Source organism: Lissotriton vulgaris, chromosome 3_1 (assembly GCF_964263255.1).
Source record: "Lissotriton vulgaris chromosome 3_1, aLisVul1.2, whole genome shotgun sequence".
Taxonomy (NCBI): domain Eukaryota; kingdom Metazoa; phylum Chordata; class Amphibia; order Caudata; family Salamandridae; genus Lissotriton; species Lissotriton vulgaris.
Window position 1 is genome coordinate 1973275534 of NC_141689.1, and position 17301 is coordinate 1973292834.

Consider the following 17301-nt stretch of genomic DNA (forward strand, 5'->3'; position numbering starts at 1 on the left):
ACGTTCGAGTTTGCTGATCCTATCATTTAAGGAAAAATCAATGGGCGGTATATTTGGTGATAAAAAATTTTTGGCAGGATCATGTAGGAGTTGATTTATGTAGTCCTCAGTGTACTTGAGATTGTCTTTGTCTACCATTCTGTGTTAGCTAAAAGATAGCCAAGATATTTACAAGAATATGTACAAGTAGAAGGAAAAGAACCTCGCAGGCAGCGCCTGCACGAAGTATGCTACAAACAACAGGGTTGAACCCAAAATAGTCACTGGGACCTGGGTGATTATTGGTATGGACAGAGGGGTCCCGGATTTGAGTGATTTATATTCAGTGTAGAAAATCGAATGAATAAGGAAAATAGAAGAAAACAAACAAATGAGGTTACGATGTGTTAATTCACAAAGTACCTATATCAACCACTTTATGGTTACACAGTTCTCTTGAAAATTATTTTTACTTCATAAAAGTATTAGTGCCCACATAGGGAAGGGAGGGAAGTGTTGTGAGGAAATTTAGTGAACAGGAATGAAATGCATAAACAATAATGAATTTTTACTTCATTGCTCAGTAGTTTCATATACATTCTGAACTGGTCTCCCTAATTCGGAGCCATACACAAAATTAATTCATCACAGTTTATTTACAAAAGCAATATCTCCTCATTTAGGCTGTATGAATCCTGAATAACCATGGGAGTAAGAACATGTGGGCAGTCTAATTTCGACCCTAGCAGGGTGTAAGTTCGCCCTTACAAAGCGGGTCTTCATCAGGAAAGGGGGGCAGCGGGCAAGCCTCCTAGGGTAAGACACAATGAAGAAAGAGTCCTTTTAAAAGTGCTTTCCCAATGTTTTGACCAAGCGTTTACCACGCTTAGGTAATTTGGGATTTTTTTACCCTTCTGAGTCTTTCTTCATTGTGTCTTAACCTAGGAGGCTTGCCCACTGCCCACCTGTCCTGATGAAGACCCGCTTTGTAAGGGCGAACTACCCTACAATCAATCAATCAATCAAGACATTTATAGAGCGCACTACTTACCCGGAGGGTCTCAAGGCGCTTGGGGGGGGGGGGAGGGGGTGCTGCTACTGCTCGAACAGCCAGGTCTTGAGCTTCTTCCTGAAGGAGAGGTGGTCTTGGGTCAGGCGCAGGTCGGACGGGAAGGAGTTCCAGGTCTTGGCGGCCAGGTAGGAGAAGGACCTTCCTCCTGTTGTCGTTCTTCGGATGCGGGGGACGGCGGCGAGGGCGTGACTGGCTGATCGGAGACACACACACTGCTAGGGACGAAACATAAACTGCCCCCATGTTCTTACTCCCATGGTTATTCATAATTCATACAGCCTAAATGAGGGGATATTGCTTTTGTAAATAAACTGTGATGAATTAATTTCGTTTATGGCTCCGAATTAGGGAGACCGGTTCAGAATGTATATGAAACTACTGATCAATAAAGTAAAAATTGATTATTGTTTATGCATTTCACTCCTGTTCACTAAATTTCCTCACAACGCTTCCCTCCCTTCCCTATGTGGGCACTAATACTTTTATGAAGTATAAATAATTTTCAAGAGAACTGTGTAACCATAAAGTGGTTGATATAGGTACTTTGTGAATTAAAACATCATAACCTCATTTGTTTGTTTTCTTTTATTTTCCTTATTCATTCGATTTTCTACACTGTATATAAATCAATCAAGTCCGGGTCCCCTCTGTCCATACCAATAATCACCCAGGTCCCAGTGACTATTTTGGGTTCAACCCAGTTGTTTGTAGCATACTTCGTGCAGGCGCTGCTTGCAAGGTTCTTTTCCTTCTACTCGTACATATTCTTGTAAATATCTTGGCTATCTTTTAGCTAACACAGAATGGTAGACAAAGACATTCTCACCTACACTGAGGATTACATAAATCAACTCCTACATGATCCTGCCAACAATTTTTAACACCAAATATACCTCCCATTGATTTTTCCTTAAATGATAAGATCAGCAAAATTGAATGTTTAGAGAAGAAGCTAATCAGAACCAAACTACATGGACATTTCCTAGCACAGTGCTTACAGTCTAACATTATTCCATCTGGATTACAAGTAAAGGTGGAACCAGCGATCTTTGTGGACATCCCTAAATTCAGGGAAGGATTTAGCTTTGTTGCTAACAACTGCTCCAGACATTGGATGGTGTTGGGAATTGAGACAGCGGCAGAGCAAGTCCAAGTTCTCACTAAACAGATATCGGATTTGAAGGCTGAAATTGCCGGTGACACAACACTCACTAATTCCAAAGAAGCCCTGACGAAATTGGTTGCGACACTCCAGGATTTTGAAACCATCACCAATAAGAAAAAATTAGAGAAGCTCGCTCGGGACGTTCGACTCTACGACAAAAAGAAGACATACCCCTACCTACAGGAGGACTATTATCGCCAAGACCCCCAAGGACGTTTCACTAATCGTGGACAAGGTGGTTTCAGAGGGAGAAGGAACTATTCCACTTTTTCTGACTCATCCTACAGCTTCGGAGAGGACTCTGAACAAGCGGGCCCAAGTGGATATCAAGACTCATACGGTCCAGCATATCCTCCGTCTTTTTTAGGACGAGGAGGATGGAGGCCACCACGAGGGAGAGGGAACATCTGGAAAAAAGGCACTGGCAGGGGCCAACAGCGTGTGGAAACAACCTGGGACAACGGAAGAGGGAGAGGCACGAAACAAGTTCACTTCCCACAGGAGGAACATGGAGAGAGATCTACCCGCCGGAAGAACTACAGGTGGTAAGACCAGCTAACAACCCTGTAATCAACATCTCGTCCCACAGCCTTAATGATGAGGAAATCAGAGTACTTAGTCGTGGCTTATCCTTTGTACCAACGTCCTTACCTAATGTCTTCAATACCATTGCTGAATTGCACAGTTTTTTCCGTAAAATCCGACTTAGGTACTTCTTCAAAGATAAACCACCAATAACCATGGGGACACCCACCGGCCTTCGAACACCATCGACCTTTGTGCCTCCAACATATGCCATGACCAACAGAATTTTGGCATATGAAAGTTTGGTCCTCCAAGATGTGAAGAAACTCCTAAAGGAGAAAAAATATACAAAGTATAATATCTGCAAAGCTGAGTGACTTGCTCTATCATCTCTCAAGGACAATACCAATATCATAGTCAAGCCGGCTGACAAAGGCGGCGCCATCGTCATCCAAGATGTGGTGGATTATAAGGAAGAAATCATGAGACAGCTGGATGATGGAATCAGCTTTTAGAAACTACCTGGGGACCCTTCCAAGGATCTAGCAGCTGAAATGCAAAGAGTCACCAAGGATGGTGTGGAACAAGGTTTCCTGTCGGAACAAGAATACCAGTACCTTAACCAAAAGAATCCACGCATACCGACTATCTACACTTTGCCCAAAGTCCATAAGAACTTGCAGAACCCTCCAGGGCGCCCTATAGTGTGGCTCTATATTGGAACCCATATGCCGATATATAGATTTCTTTCTTAAGCCACTGGCTGAACAAACTGAAATGTATCTGCGTGACACTACACATACAATCAATATAGTGGACGGACGCCCTTTCGATCGAAACGAAGAACTCTTGGCCACTTGTGACATTGTGTCACTCTACACGAGTATCCCCCAGGAAAAAGCATTGGTTGTGGCTACTTTGGCATTGGATAGACGTGATGCACAGGTACGTGTTCCTACTGCATTCATCATCCTACTGTTGAAAATCGCGATGATGCGAAATTTCTTCGTATTCCAGAACTGTTTCTACCTCCAAATAAAGGGAGTTGCAATAGGGGCTGCCTATGCCTCATTTTAGCAATTATCTTTATGTCCACTTTTGAAACCACCTTCATTCTCAATGATTCAAATCCATTTAGCTCTAACATACGACTACGGATGCGGTACATAGATGACATCCTTCTGGTCTGGGCCGGCACAGATATTGATATCAACAATTTCTTCAACTGGCTCAATAATAAATCCCAGGACATCCAATTCACAATTCAATTCGATAAAACCAAAATTGACTTCCTTGATCTTTCCATCATTGCTGAGGATGGGGCCCTACATACGAACCTCTTCAGAAAACCCGCAGAACGCAATTCACTACTTCAGTACTCGAGCCATCACCCGAGGAGTCTTAGGGACAATTTGCCCTTCGGACAATTTTTAAGAATTAGACGTAATTGCAGCAAGAAAGAAGATTACATGGTACAGTCAGAGAACCTGATGGACCGCCTCATTGAACGTGGATACCCAAAACGACTGACAAAGAAGGCCCGTAAGAGAGCGTGGTTTCATCCTGAAGAGGCATTACTACAATCTCACGAAAGCACCAATAATCAAGACCAAATGTTAATATGCTTAACTACTTTTTCAACGAAGAGCAACGAGATCAAGAAAGCAGTGAATAAACATTGGTCAATGATATCGGAAGATGTGGGATGTCAGTGCCCACCTTTACATTCCTTCAAGAAAGCCAAAAATATACGTGATTATGTGGTGTGCTCACTTCTGGATAGAACATCAACACCTACCATCACTTCCCTTTGGAACCTCCCTCCAATTCTGGGTCATTTCAAGTGTGGAAGCTGCAAGGCGTGTCCATCCACCATCCAAACCAAGGAATTCATTTTCAAACATCACCGCGTAAAATTGAAATCACACACCAATTGTAACACAGAAGATGTAATCTATTGCATAATCTGCCCATGTGACCGAATTTACGTTGGTCAGACACAACACCGCATCAAAATGCGCTTCTTACAACACTGTAGCCGGGTCAGGTGTAAAGTGGCTGGTGCACCAATAGTTGAACATTGCATGAAAGAGAACCACCTACCAGAGACCCTAAGGTGGATCGTACTTGAACAAGTCAAACTTGGTCCCAGGGGAGGCAACATCGCCCCTATTCTTAATGTCAGAGAACTGAAATGGATACAATTCTTTGATTCAGTGCACAATGGCCTGAATGAGTCTGAAAGCAGTTTTGCACAACTAGCTGTCCTTTGATACATCTCCCAGACTTTTGTTTGATACCTTTAACTTTCTCCTTGGGCATGCTGCCGATAACAAAACGTGTGTGATAATGAAGTTTGCATTTTACCACCTTGAATGGTAGGTACATGCACCAATGTGATGGTATTAATATGATAGCTAAATACTAATAACCGCCATTCCAGGTAATTTTGGTCATACCAACATGTCTGTTAGGTACACCAAGACTGCCTATGAACCAATCACGGGACGACTATGTCCTTTTTCCCCCCGGTCATATACGGCCCTTTGTGAACCCGAACCATCTCAATCACCACAAAATCCATTCACGCGGTTGCTGACACCAAAGTACTTTCCTAGCGTCTTTGGTTTCCCGGCAACTATGAGGGTAGTCCCTTCTTAGTTTCAGCATCTGGCTACATAAGCGCAGCCACGCCCCTGACCTTCACTTCCTGGCTACGAGAGTCACTTCCATTGACTGCCTCGAGACCTCGCTTATGCAGGAACAATTTGTTTGACAAGGTAAGCCCGTTTGTAATAAAGTGCAGGAATAATAATAATAATATGAATACTGTTTTTTCTATAGCGCGAACAGCTACCTCAACTAGTAAGAGTCCCGGCGCTGTGAGAGCAAAACAAAGCCAGACTGCCCGGTAAGCGAGCAAAGTTAATGATCCAGTGAAAATAACCAAAACTTGAGCTGTTTCCTAAAGCTCAGTTCTGACGGGGCCCTTTGCAAATCAGGTGGTAGGGTGTTCCACAGTCGAGCCGTGTTAGCTGAAAAAGTCTGACCGCCCAGTCTTGCCCTTTTGACTCGTGGCACACTCAGTAAAACCTGATCATTCGAGCGAAGAGAGCAGGTCTGAGTGTATCTGGAGAGTCGTGATCTCAGATAGTTGGGGCATGTACCGTGCAGAGCCCTAAAGGCCAGTGTGAGAGCTTTACATTTCATCCTGCTGGATATCGGCAGCCAATGCAGAGAACGAAGAGGGGGGAAAACGTGCTCTTTAAACTCTTTATCTGGCAATACAGCATTATCCAGTACCCCTCACGATCAAATACTCATGAGGGCGCGTTTTTCTTGTTTGTCTTCCCCAGATACGATCTGTAGACACTGATCCCGATCTCCACCGGGACCTGAGGTAAACTTTACACGCTTCCTCTAACTGAGTGTTATGTAGTCACCCTGCTGCCTTTCGGCAACAATTGTCCTAACTATGGTCCTTCTCACATTCAGAACCTTTTCGAGGCGATATTGACCCAACTTGATGGCAACTTTATCGGTCCTCCCCTCACAAGGTAAATACGATAATGATCATTGCAGTCCTTTTAAAAGTGCTTTCCCAATGTTTTGACCAAGCGTTAACCACGCTTACCCTTCTGAGTCTTTCTTCATTGTGTCTTACCCTAGGAGGCTTGCCCACTGCTCTCTGTCCTGATAAAGACCCGCTTTGTAAGGGCGAACTACCCTACACCCTGCTAGGGTCGAAACGTAGACTGCCCACATGTTCTTACTCCCATGGTTATTCAGGATTCATACAGCCTAAATGAGGAGATATTGCTTTTGTAAATAAACTGTGATGAATTAATTTCGTGTATGGCTCCGAATTAGGGAGACCAGTTCAGAATGTATATGAAACTACTGATCAATGAAGTAAAAATTGATTATTGTTTATGCATTTCACTCCTGTTCACTAAATTTCCTCACAACACTTCCCTCCCTTCCCTATGTGGGCACTAATTCTTTTATGAAGTATAACTAATTTTCAAGAGAACTGTGTAACCATAAAGTGGTTGATATAGGTACTTTGTGAATTAAAACATCGCAACCTCATTTGTTTGTTTTCTTCTATTTTCCTTATTCATTCGATTTTCTACACTGTATATAAATCACTCAAGTCCGGGACCCCTCTGTCCATACCAATAATCACCCAGGTCCCAGTGACTATTTTGGGTTCAACCCTGTTGTTTGTAGCATCCTTTCCATCAGGAAGCATGAAGACACTAACTTTCCACAGCTCTGATAGCTGGCTTTTGCTCTGTTAGAGTTGGCATTACTAGCTCAACACAAAGTGAATAATGATAGCTCCACAGTGGATAACCAAAACAGGTATCTCTACTCATCACAAAAGCAACAACTTTTCCAAGAAGTCCTCAAGTTCATTTCTAAGGGCTGACTTGACCTGTAGCACACATATTTTCACCTCATCAACTGCAGCAGAGGACCTGGTTCCCAAAAGGGCAACCTCAGAATGCTACTGAATAGGAGCATGTCTGTATACTTCCTCATGATCCATCTTATTCTGGGAGTTCGCCACAACATCAGTTGGGAATCTTTAGTGTTGCCCTGCTGGTTCTGGCCTGCACTTGTCAGGTTTTCTACTTGGATCTACACCACCATTTGAAGAGACACTATGTAGCCCTTTCCAAGGATAGAGATTTGTTTTCCAAGGAGGAATGAAGAGTACAAGCCATACCTACCACTGTTTGGCTTGAATGCATGGTTCCCAAGGAGTTGACCTTTCAACACCTGCACCTCTAGTTCGATAACCTAGATGTTTTGTTGGTTGTCAGTGTATGCTCCACTAGAAAACACTAAAAGTGGCTGTGGTTCAATATGCATTAGCAAAGAACATAAGCATCCCATTTGCTCAGTTTACAATGAAATGTATTTTTGTGCAAGCTGGTTGAGTCACAGTTGCAAGTAGATAGACCACCTTATGGCCTTAGGATCAGCATAAACTCATCCAAGCAATCATTTCCCACTGCTAATGAGGACATTAGGGGACATCTGATAAGCTTGATACATTTCTATCCTCTGGTACAGAACCTCCACCATCCCCTGAGAACTTTGTTTTGGATATACAAACCTTTGACATCCTGTAACCTAAAATGTCTTTTGTGGCCATTATATGATGTATAGTGTGTAGCGAGCAACAAGCCCTTTGTGCTTCAGAGCCCTTGACAGCGTCTCTTAGGTACTGGATTGGTCTCTGGGCTCAGTCTGCCTTCTTTTGAAACCACTGTTATTCATTTTGAATAAGACAATTGTTCTCTTGACATGTTACCAATGTTCCCCTTTATCCTAAGCTGAGAAGATTCTTCTAAACTTGGGCTTCAAGCACACATTGCACTTTTATCTGGACTAAAGCAGGTATCTGTTATAGTGTGACAAACTATTTGCTACATTTTGGGGATATTCAATCAGCCGGGTTGCCTGCTATCCCCATCATTGCTAGCAGGCAACATCCTGTATCAGCCACTGCTACACTCTAGGCAGCATCCGTTACATTCTCTATGCGTGTGTTATTAGTGATGCATGCAGGTCGGCTACATGGATTACCCACACATATTCTGCAATGTAAAATTTAGCAGGATGTTCTGCAAAACCTATGCCCACATAGCTTGATATTTCCATTCTCCATCACCTTTCTGCTTCTAAGGTGCTTTGGAATCTATACACAAAATATGTAAGGGGTTGGAGCAAGAAGACAATTGTAGGATAATGTTTCTTTTGCCAGCCCTAATTTGAGCCAGTGGTTTCCAGTGCTCAGCACCGGCACTTATGAGAGTCTGCTGTTAGTCTAAATTAGAGATGAACACAACAGTTGTTTAAAAATAACACAATATACATTAAAAATGACTAATTCCTACTGAACAAGCCTTAGGGGGGCTGGAATAGTCTGAATTGTCACACTTGTATAGGGCATGATGGTTAGTAGTTGCGTTGGTATTGTCACTGGCGGCGCTGGCAGGGGTAATGGGTGGTGCAAGCTCCAGTGGCATCCCGACGACGGCCCTGGCACTTTCAGTCCATCTATCAAAAATCTCCCGCTGACCCCTCTGCCATGATTAGAAGTCACACACTGAATGGTTCCTTTTTCAAGTTGAATTGAACTAGAGCACAAGCATACCTGCAGCGATGGAGGGATGCAGTCTGTGAAGTATGAAAGTGTACTTGGTACAAACACAAAAAGATCTGTGATGAATCAGTTATAAAAGCCGTTTCCTGTCGCACCAGTAGGAAAACCAACACGTCTCGTGAATTCAAAGGTGAGTGCTCCATCAACCGTACCGTTCATCTTGGCCAGTCAGTTTGCCAGCAGCGTCTCTTTTTACCCAAATATGCTCTATAGAAATGAGGAATGTCTTGTATTTAAGTAATAATTTCTATGTTATGAAAACAAAAAATATTTTACAGCTTATGGTATAGTAAATGTATGAAGACCTGTTTTCTGTATTTAAAACATCACACATTCTCCTCTTCGTTCTTTCTAGTCAGCTTTTGAAACGTCGTGAGGTGTCAGTACCCCTGCAAATTGAGCAACTGTCTGTTGAACTGGATGCATGGAGGGCTTGCACGCAGTTAGTGAACAAGTGAGTGCAAAAGACATTTTAGCACACTATGTAAACTACTTAATACATTGATGTAAAACGTTTCTGTTGAATGTCATGATGTTGTTAGACAGTGTATGCACGTCAATTAGAATGAATAAAAGAATGTCGAAGAATATGTTTCTATAAGAAGTACACAGAGAAGTAATGTACACTTGCCATTACAAAAATCAATACTTAATGTTACTGGAAATGTATGGAACCTCGAGTTACTGGATTTTCTGTTCACAGCAGCAGATTTTGTTCATGTGGCCGACTCCTTTAGACTCCAAAAATGTAGATGATCAAATATGAAAATACACAACTTAAAGTTTAAGCCATTGGAACTACGTTTATTGAGAGTACTCTTGCCTATTTATTCCATACGATTTTTCCTAATGTTCAGTACTTTTCATTCCTTTTATCCCCATCCCATTAGGATAGGGAACTGTGTTGTGGTTCAATGTTTTATTAACTCAACTACAGCTTTGTATTAGCAGACTAATAACTTGATGTGTACCATAGAAATGGTCTAATATTCCACAAACAACAAAGTGGTACGCAGCGGGTACAAAGGTATTCCTCTGTAAATGTTTCTGTCTTTTCTGACTTTTTCATGACTATGTGACAAATGGTCTCAGACAGATATGGATATCAATATGGAAGAGGAGTGTTCTTCCCAAATTTATAAATGCAATCTGGTTATGTTATAGCTCACTCCATAGAGAATATCTGCTCCACCACAGAGGCAATAGCACATGCAGCAGGCAGTTCCCCAGAGAAATGTTGTGCATTACATTCAAGCAGCACTGAACTCTGTTAAAGTGAAGAACAAAATACCATAATTCCCAAACTAATTTAGAAACTCAAGAACAATTCAATTAGGAAACAGACGTCAAAACAATAAAAATCATATAAGGGTTACATGAGATATATATTTGTAAGTCTCTAGGGTAAAAAAGTGCAAAGGAACAGTTCTAATTTAAAGTCACACTTCACAGTTGTCTGGGGCCTATGCTTAATGTGAGGCTTAGCATGATGGCTCGAAGTTTGGGTAAGCAAAGCCGGTCACATGAGTCAAAGTTTTTACTATGGAACATACAAAGTCCTCCAGTGGGGCTAGGTAGGGTCCTTAATTTGGTGAGGATCCCTTAACGTCACTTATGTTTTTGTTGGACTCCCACTTAAGCCATCAGTTTTGGTGCAAAAAGCTCTAATCAGGTCAAAATTACGATGTAGTAGCCATTTATGTTGATTCGCTGCTGTGGTAAATTTGCCACCTCACCCCTGTCCAAGATTGTACGTTTTGAATTAGTCCCTTTTGGGTTTTTTTGAGTTTTCAACCTCCAGTGGGTCAAGGCTGGAAGCTGTAGCCTATCAGGACTTAACAAGGCTGCATACCTTTATCACGAGGTCCCACTGAAACATTTTTCGTCCCTGTAAAACGCTACAAGCAGGGTTAATTTATGAGGCAGGTGTAATGGGTTGACCGTACAGGGAGGGCAGTAAATAGGTGGGGCTTATGGGAAACAGGAGGTTTCAGTTTGTTTGTCGAGCACTTTCATGGAGGTGTGAGAAGGAAGAGATTAGCTGTTTTAAATGATAGAAATAGCGTCCATCAGAAAAAGGTACAGATGAAAGTCACAGATTTAAGAACATAAAGCTACTGTGGGGGTTTAGTTTGGTACATATTGGGTTGGAGGGAGTTTCACAAAGGGTTTTGTTCAGAAAGGATATTATTTATAATGTGCAGTTTTAGAATGGTTGGGTTAGATTAGGTATGGGATTTTCTGAAACAATGAATACGTATTACAGTGTGCAAAATGGGTCTATTGACCACAGATTACATTGCATGCCCGATTGTCACAAATATTAACAGTGGTTTTAATCCATATTTATAGCTACCCCTGACAATGGGCTTTCAAGTCCAAAATGCATTGGGTTACAATGGACACCGCTGCCCAGAATGAACTGTTTATACCCACGTGCTACAGAAAAAGGCCTGGGTAGGCATCAACAGCATTTGAAACCAATGAGGAAATTTATATGACTTGTGAAAGGAATGGGAAATTGAATACATGGAATGAATACACGGATTTACATGGATTAAAAATGGATGATTACATTGATAACAAAGTTTGCTGAAGATTTCTTGCATTGGATATGCAACAGGCAGATAAAGCTCACTGTAGCTCCACATATTCAGAAATATTTCATTTACGCAGTGGGGCAAGGCGCAGCGCTGGCCTGCACGCATACTTGCTTTGAAACATCTTGAAAATACTTATTAACAAACATAGCAGGTGTGTATCCTGTCAATCCCACATTGGTATTCTTTCACAGGTTGCACATTCCATATGTTGCCCTCCATTTTATAAGTGTGCTGCGTACTTTTGTCATAGCTAGTCTATCCCTCTGTAAGGAGAACATCTTTGGTGGTGTAGCACGTCTCTCGTGCATCTGAAAAATAGCAGAGGTACTGTTCATTCTTTTCATTTCTGTACAACTTGGTTGCCTTTTTTGTGAGCCCAAACTATCCCCAGATGAACAGCGTGACAGATACTGTCTTTGCACTTGCAAATAATTTTCACAAGAAATAATGGGGAGAAAATTAAGTGTGGAGCCAAAGATGGGTAGTTTAGAAGCGGAGAGTATTGGGAGATATGGCAGAGCCTGAAAGAATACAATGTTGCTTTTTATACATGATTAAGATGTTGAGACTAGAACACACTCTAGTAGAGGACAGAATGTTAGAAATAGAGCTGTGAAGTGGAGAGGTAGAAGAGCAGAAAGAAATACAAAATTGATGGGTTGTCCTCATAGAAATGGTATTACTGTGACAGGATTGTAGATGAAAGGCAGGTTGAAATAGAGAAATGTTAGATGACTTAGAGTAATGCCAATAGGATTACTACGAAGAGAACCAGGAGATCACAGAATCAAAACAGTCTAAAGCAAGAAAGATGGTTAAGATGAATCATATGACCTATTGAATCAAAAGCAAGGGACAAGTCTAATAAGATAAGGAGAGAACACAAATTAGCATGACAAGAGGTAGAGGTTTTAAAGAGATTCATGAAATCGTGTAGTGTGGGTTCAATTTAGGCATGGGCGAATTTTGCGAATCTCGCGTTCGCGAATTTTGCGGATTTGCGAACTCGCAATCCGCAAAATCCGCGAATTCTTGCGAATTTGCGGATTTTGGTTTTTTTTGTGTTCGCGCGGGTTTCTGCCAGGTCGCGAGGGTTTTTGTACAATTTCGCAAACGCGAACTTACCTGTTGGGTCGCAAGTTTTGCGAACTTGTTGTTTCTACGTGTCCAGCCTGTTTGGGACACTCTTCTTCATCACTGCCACCCTCTATCACCACATGCCACCCTCTGGCTCACCCATGCCACCCTCTGTTTCATCACAGCACCCTCTGGTTGTCCAGTGTACATTATTGTGGCAAAGCAAAGCACACCTTCCCTGCCTCAAGTGACCTGAACTAATTTGGGGCTTTTTAATGTGTCACAGAATATTTTTTTAGCTGGCACCTGCTTCCTTAGTGCTTCCTGATTAGCGATCTTTTGCACTTGCTAAGTGCTTTCATTGTTGCAAAATTAGTTACAACACCTGCCCTGCCCCAACTGACAATAATGAATTAGGGGCTGATTAATGTGTCACTGGATTTGAACTTCCAGCCTGGCTCCTGCTTGTCTCCCTTAGCTGTAATTCAGGACCTTTGTGGCATATGTGTAACTATTCTGAGGGTCAGAGCAGGGTCACATAATAGTTGCAAGTAGGCAACTGAACTCTGGAGGGGCCCCTCAGGAAGCACTACAGGAAATGGCTACTAATGATGAGCTTGAACTTTTGAACCTGGTAAGTAGTTTCAGTTTTGCTAAGATCGTATTTCTGCAATTTAGCACTTATTCGCGGGGCGCGAAGTTGAACTGGGAAGCCGCGAACTCACGCGAACAGTGCGAGCAAGCCATAAAATCCGCTGCTCGCGGATTTGCGGATTTTGCGGGAAATTCGCGAATCTCGCGGATTGCGAATTAACCGAAAATCCGCAAAATCCGCGAGCGGAACGGATTTTCCGCCCATACTTAGTTCAATTGGCCTGGGGAAGGGATTGGAGAGGAGGAACAAGGGAGATGGATTTTTAACTTTGAATAGGATCCAAAGAAGAAGAATAACAGTATCCCGGAGTAGTTATAGAAAGATACTGTACAGTAGATAAAATTGAGAAGGGAGGTTAGATGGAAGAAACGCAAAGAATAGATTTGAGGAATTAGAGAAGACTCCAGTCTGGTGGAGCTGCATTAGTGTTTGTCCATTTATGGAAGGTAGGAACCTCAGAATATGAAATGACTGCGTAGGGGGAGACAAAGAAAGTTGAGGACAAGGCAGTTTAGAGAACCATCAGTGGAAAAGGCAGAGCACAAAAGAGTGATTTTGAAAGAAGAATTTGCAGAATTTGAAGAAGAGTGGGCAGGGCTGTATCAGGAGAGCAGATAAGGACGCAGATTGATAATGCAACTGAAATAATAGGATTAGGAGAAACAGTGATGGTCAGATTTTGACTGTATGCTTTATGACATAAGTGTAGTAGCAGGCAATAAAGCAAAAACGAATTCATGATCAGAGTGGGTCTTCATCTAGTGACACTCAGTTTTATGTTTAGGAGTGATAAGCAGAGTCACAGCAGTGGCAAATAGTGTCAAATATTCAGTGAAAGCTTGGTTATAATTATGTGGCTGGCTTGAGAACTCTGAAGAGATGGAATGAGTAAGGGAGTAATAATTCCCAGAAGAAATGATGCATAATGCAATAAAGGATTAATAATATTTTGCATAATATTCTGCTGATTTTTCTCTGTGTAGTTTTGAGTAGTAGAGTGTTACTGCCTCAGTGTGTGCTTAATTGGTGTATGAGCTTCTCATTTGTACATAGAATGAATACTCAATTGTGTTATATGTAACCATGTGGTCTGAGATTTATTAATAGTGTCTGTGGGGCTCCTGATGAGCGGTGTACAAAAGATCTTTGAGAAATGGAATAGAAGTATTACTGATTCGCGTCAATAATTTCATTTGAAAAAGGTCTGTCTTCATGTCGGGTCAGAGTAGGTGAGGAGTGTAGTTACCGTATTTCGAGTAAGTCCAGACACCAAGACTAACAGAGGGTGTGTAAAATAAGTCCTCCCTTGTGTTAAATTCAGAAAGAATAAAGTGTTATTTGGTATGTGGGACCAATATCTTATAGTCCACAGGAAATGTACATCCTCAGAGAGTATAGAAAGTCATTTAGCTCTTAGGAAGGTATTTGTAAAGTATGCCCATGTTTAATACATGGATATTAAGAGTTACTCAGTTCCTGAGAAGCATGTTTGTATTCAAATGGTCCAGTGTTGGAAAACTCCATTCTGATGCAGAGTACAAGAACTATGGGGAGTTCTGAGGGAGAGTAATTTGTTAGTCCACGTGGATATGACTAAAATCCATCCATATGCAAACAATATGGAACCTAGAGCGATATCAATGAAGAATTTGATTATGAATGTAGGTGGAGCACTAGAATCTCAGTATGCTTAGCCATGACCGTTTCCCTTATCTGGCTATTTGACAACTCCCCCAACTGAGATTGACATGGAGCATAGAGCATACCTCAGTTGATATGGAAGGTATTTGGGTGGCTCACCCCAATACAGTTAATATGTAACATGAAGAGGCAGTTGGTTCTTTAAATGTATATGTGATCCACAGTCAACTGTTTGGGCCCAGATTTGCTACAGCTTTGCATTGGCATTCGTAAATAGCAAAGCAGCACAGACCGTAGCAAAGGATCAACTTTGAAGTGCAAAAGCTATTTGGTATGGAAAGTTGACACTCCTGCAATGCCCAAACCTCTGCGCCAATGCCGTGTTAACCTATGATGGGGTTGTCAGGGGTTGACAAGTGCAAAGCTCTTGGGTTTTGGTGCAAAGACAAAACTGGCTATATTCTAACACCACGTGAATGAGGTGTAAGCAGGATGGATATTGACTCTTCAATCTAAGTGTAAAAATGGGTGTGCCAGGCCTAAATCATACATTTTACATACCTGACACCCTCTTGCTGTTGCTTACATGTAGAAATTTGTATTGGAGGTTGTACCTCATGTACATATCCTAGGTTGAACACTGCTGGTTTGCATTTGCGCGACGCCACGTGATTGAAAATCAGAAGAATGGCAAAACTGAGAGCAAGGGCCAACGATGATGTCATCATCTTACTAAATCTGGTTCTGTGTGCTGTTTTTGGTTTTTGTGGAATGCAGACTTGCAATTTTTCAATATTTTTCAGGTCCTCCCAGATAGGATTTGTGTTGAAACTGTAGAAATATTTAGCCCTTACAAGTATATGGGGGTCGCTCAGAGATGTTTACTAAGTTCTTAGGGCTCGTATTTTTTAGGTCAACGTAGCTGCCAAGGTTTCAGATTGCTATGTGTGACATTTTCATAATTTCAGTGTAATTATGAGTGACATTTCGACAACTATGAAGGATGCTGTCTCATGTGTGAAATTAAGCAAAGAAGATGAAGGAAACATAAATATAAGAAATTACACCCATTTTAGCAACGAGAAACTCTAAGAAGAGCTTAAAAGTGCTATAAAGCACCAGAAACGGAAGGGCACTAGCACTAACTAAATGCTGGAGGTGCCAGCGTCGTCTCAGGCACTGACATAAGACAGAACTGCTACAGGCCTCGATGTGTTTCCTGTGAAGAAATCCCTATTTGACTATTCCATGATAACCTCGCACTAAGGTAGGAACTGGTTGAAGTCCTTGTTTAACTTGCGATAAAAGAGTGTAATTTCTGCTGCAACGTAGGGTAACCTTTCTCCATTCTATGAAGGCGAGGCTATGCCCAATTTTATGGGGAACTGTCTATGGTTCTTTGCTGTACTTTGAACTGCTCATTACGTAATTCTGTATTTGTACTAACTTCTGAGTAAAGCCTTTACAAGTAGATTCGTGTCAGTCATCTGTGACTGGATGGCTTTACTCAAGTGATGCAACTTCATTGGTTCACCTCACGAGACAAGTCCAGTGGGAAGCACTAAAGTCCTTGGGTGGGTCCTGGGTGAGCTCAGGGGTGGTCTGTGCTGTTGTGGTCAGCGCCGCAGGATTTCTGTGCTGAGACACTGTTGGTGTTGTTCTTGTCTCTTGGTTTCTATGGTAGTAAAGTAATTCATGCCTCCTGGTGCTGACAGATACTAACAGGATGATGACAATGGTGTCTTTTAGAGACAGTACTCCGGAGCGGGACTGGACAAGTGCGCCTTGTCATCCAACACATCGACTGGTGATGTTAATGAACCAGCGGGGCGCGGATATGTGTTCCACCTGCGCCAGCAACATTTTGCAGGTGATTGTTGCTTTTATCGGGACATACATGAATTCAGCCGCAGTCTGTGCAGGTAACATCGGGGGGCCGGGTATGGGGGGATTTCAAGGTATGATATTTATTTATTTTTCACTTTGCATCGTCCCTCTAAATCCCCCCTTGCTGGGCCCCATCGCCCCAACGCTGTGACCTGCACAGGCTGCGGCTGCACAAATTAAAACTAAAATTAGCTTCCTACCTCATAGTCTTGTTCAAGACCAGTTTGAGTGCAATTCCAGCTCCAGGTCGCAAGTGTACACAAACACCTCTCTGCCCAAGGTGGCTGGGTGCACTAGGAAAAACAAAGCTGCCATCGTCTGAATTGTATGCCTTGCCAGAAAACAACAACAAGCAAGGTACCGCCCCCGGATCCACATGGGGCATTCTGATGACGATAATGAGCTGCTAAAGAGACACATGGTAACCTCGGAGGTGGTGTTGATTACTGATCCACAAGCAGTGTTGTATTAGTAACGGGGGCATTCGGGCAATACCCGAGGGGCCGGGGTCCGAGT

General features: G+C 42.3%; 1 protein-coding gene across 2 annotated transcripts in view; it reads left to right on the forward strand.

Annotated features, from left to right (window-relative positions):
- Positions 1 to 17301, forward strand: part of WDR17 (WD repeat domain 17) — a 790164-nt gene that overhangs the window by 724828 nt on the left and 48035 nt on the right. For both annotated transcript variants that reach the window (XM_086962451.1, XM_086962452.1), the window contains one exon: positions 9278 to 9376. In XM_086962451.1, coding sequence (XP_086818577.1) covers positions 9278 to 9376 — 99 coding nt within the window. The remainder of the gene's footprint in view (positions 1 to 9277; positions 9377 to 17301) is intronic.